Raw genomic sequence first — 1,591 nt, forward strand, 5'->3', positions numbered from 1 at the left:
GGGTGCCCCAACACTGGAGGCCTTTAAAAAGAAAATGGGCAGCCATCTGTCAGAAATAGTATAGGTCTCCTATGAGAGCGGGGGATTCGACTAGATGACCTCCAAGGTCCCTTCCAACTGTTATACTGTTTTTTACTGAATTTATCAATGCTCTCTCTCTCTCTCTCTCTCTCTCTCTCTCTCTCTCTCTCTCTCTCTCTCTCTCTCTCTCTCTCTTTCTCTTTCTCTCTCTCTCTCTCTCTCTCTCTCTCTCTCTCTCTCTCTCTCGTGTGTGTGTGTGTACATATGCACATTGTATGTATGTATGTATATACACTATATACAGAGAGAGAGAAAGAGAGAGAGAGAGAAAGAAATGCACAAGAATCCAGAGAGAGAAATTTGATCTGTTGACTTCTTTTGTTCCTGCTAGATGTGAAACTGAGCGAGAATGAAGACAATGCAGCCATCATAAATAACCTTTCGGATAGTTTTAAGCTCATAACAAATAAATTTTTGCCATTGGTGCAGTCTTGGATTCAGGTAAGCAGTTTTTATTAAGTTAAGAATGAAGTTGCATTGCTTTCATTCTGTAATGTTAGTGTTGTTCAGACCTTGTGGACCAAAACAGCTTTTGTTTCTCCCTGAGTTTGGCTACTGGCATGTACTTGCGACGGTTGCAGTGTCCCGGGATCACATGATCTCCTTTTGCGACCTGACAAGCAAAGTCAGTGGGGAAGCTAGAGTCACTTAACGACCGTGTGACTAACTTAACAACTGCAGTGATTCATTAATAATCGTGGCAAGAAAATTCATAAAATGGGGCAAACTCACTTAGCAAATGTCTTGCTTAGTGATGTACATTTTGGGCTCCATTGTTGGTCCTAAGTCGAGGAGAACCTGTAAAACATGTTTAGATTTTAGCTCCTTATCTTACCCTGCATCCTCATTGTCAATTTGAAATAAACAGATGAGATGTTGGCAGTTAAGTATTGCAAATCACCATTGTTTTTTCTGGGCGGTGCCTGAAACGCGTGGGTCATCTCAGAGGAACTAACCAATTTTGCAATTTGTAGTTATTCACCAGGGCTGGGATAAGCGATGATCGGCTCAGACAAGCCATTGACCTCAAAAATAAATTGGAGGCTGCTTTGGAGAAGACTAAAAAAATGGACATTGATTTTCAAGAGAAGAAAACATGGGTGAGTTGAACCTGATACTTCCAATGAATATTAGGGTGTCCTGAAATTGAAGTCGCTGTATTTTCTTATGAGGCTGTTTATTAATTTTATTAATTAATTTTATTAATGCTTGCCAATAAAGGAGGATATTTGTAGCTCAGGATTGAAATGTGGGGTCCTTGGTGCTCTCTGAGTTTGATGGTTTTATTGCAGACGTTTCATGACCCAACTAGGTAATACCATCAGTGCTGGAAGGGTTTGTGGAGAAGAAGAAGAGGAGGAGGAGGAGGAGGAGGAGGAGGAGGAGGAAAAACTGTGGGGTCCTTGGTGCTCTCTGAGTTTGGTGGTTTTATTGCAGACGTTTCATGACCCAACTAGGTAACATCATCAGTGCTAGTAAGGGGAGGGATTTGCAAACCACACTCCTTACT

General features: G+C 41.4%; 1 protein-coding gene across 1 annotated transcript in view; it reads left to right on the forward strand.

Annotated features, from left to right (window-relative positions):
* The window catches only part of LOC107299131 (UV-stimulated scaffold protein A), a gene marked incomplete at its 3' end in the record, with an annotated part of 10,010 nt that extends 8,829 nt beyond the window's left edge, over positions 1-1,181 (forward strand). The window contains exons 6-7 of the mRNA XM_015828498.1: positions 413-522; positions 1,056-1,181. Coding sequence (XP_015683984.1) covers positions 413-522; positions 1,056-1,181 — 236 coding nt within the window. The remainder of the gene's footprint in view (positions 1-412; positions 523-1,055) is intronic.
* Positions 1,182-1,591: the final 410 nt, after the last annotated feature.

Source organism: Protobothrops mucrosquamatus, unplaced genomic scaffold, assembly GCF_001527695.2.
Source record: "Protobothrops mucrosquamatus isolate PMUCROS unplaced genomic scaffold, P.Mucros_1.0 scaffold4581, whole genome shotgun sequence".
Classification (NCBI taxonomy): domain Eukaryota; kingdom Metazoa; phylum Chordata; class Lepidosauria; order Squamata; family Viperidae; genus Protobothrops; species Protobothrops mucrosquamatus.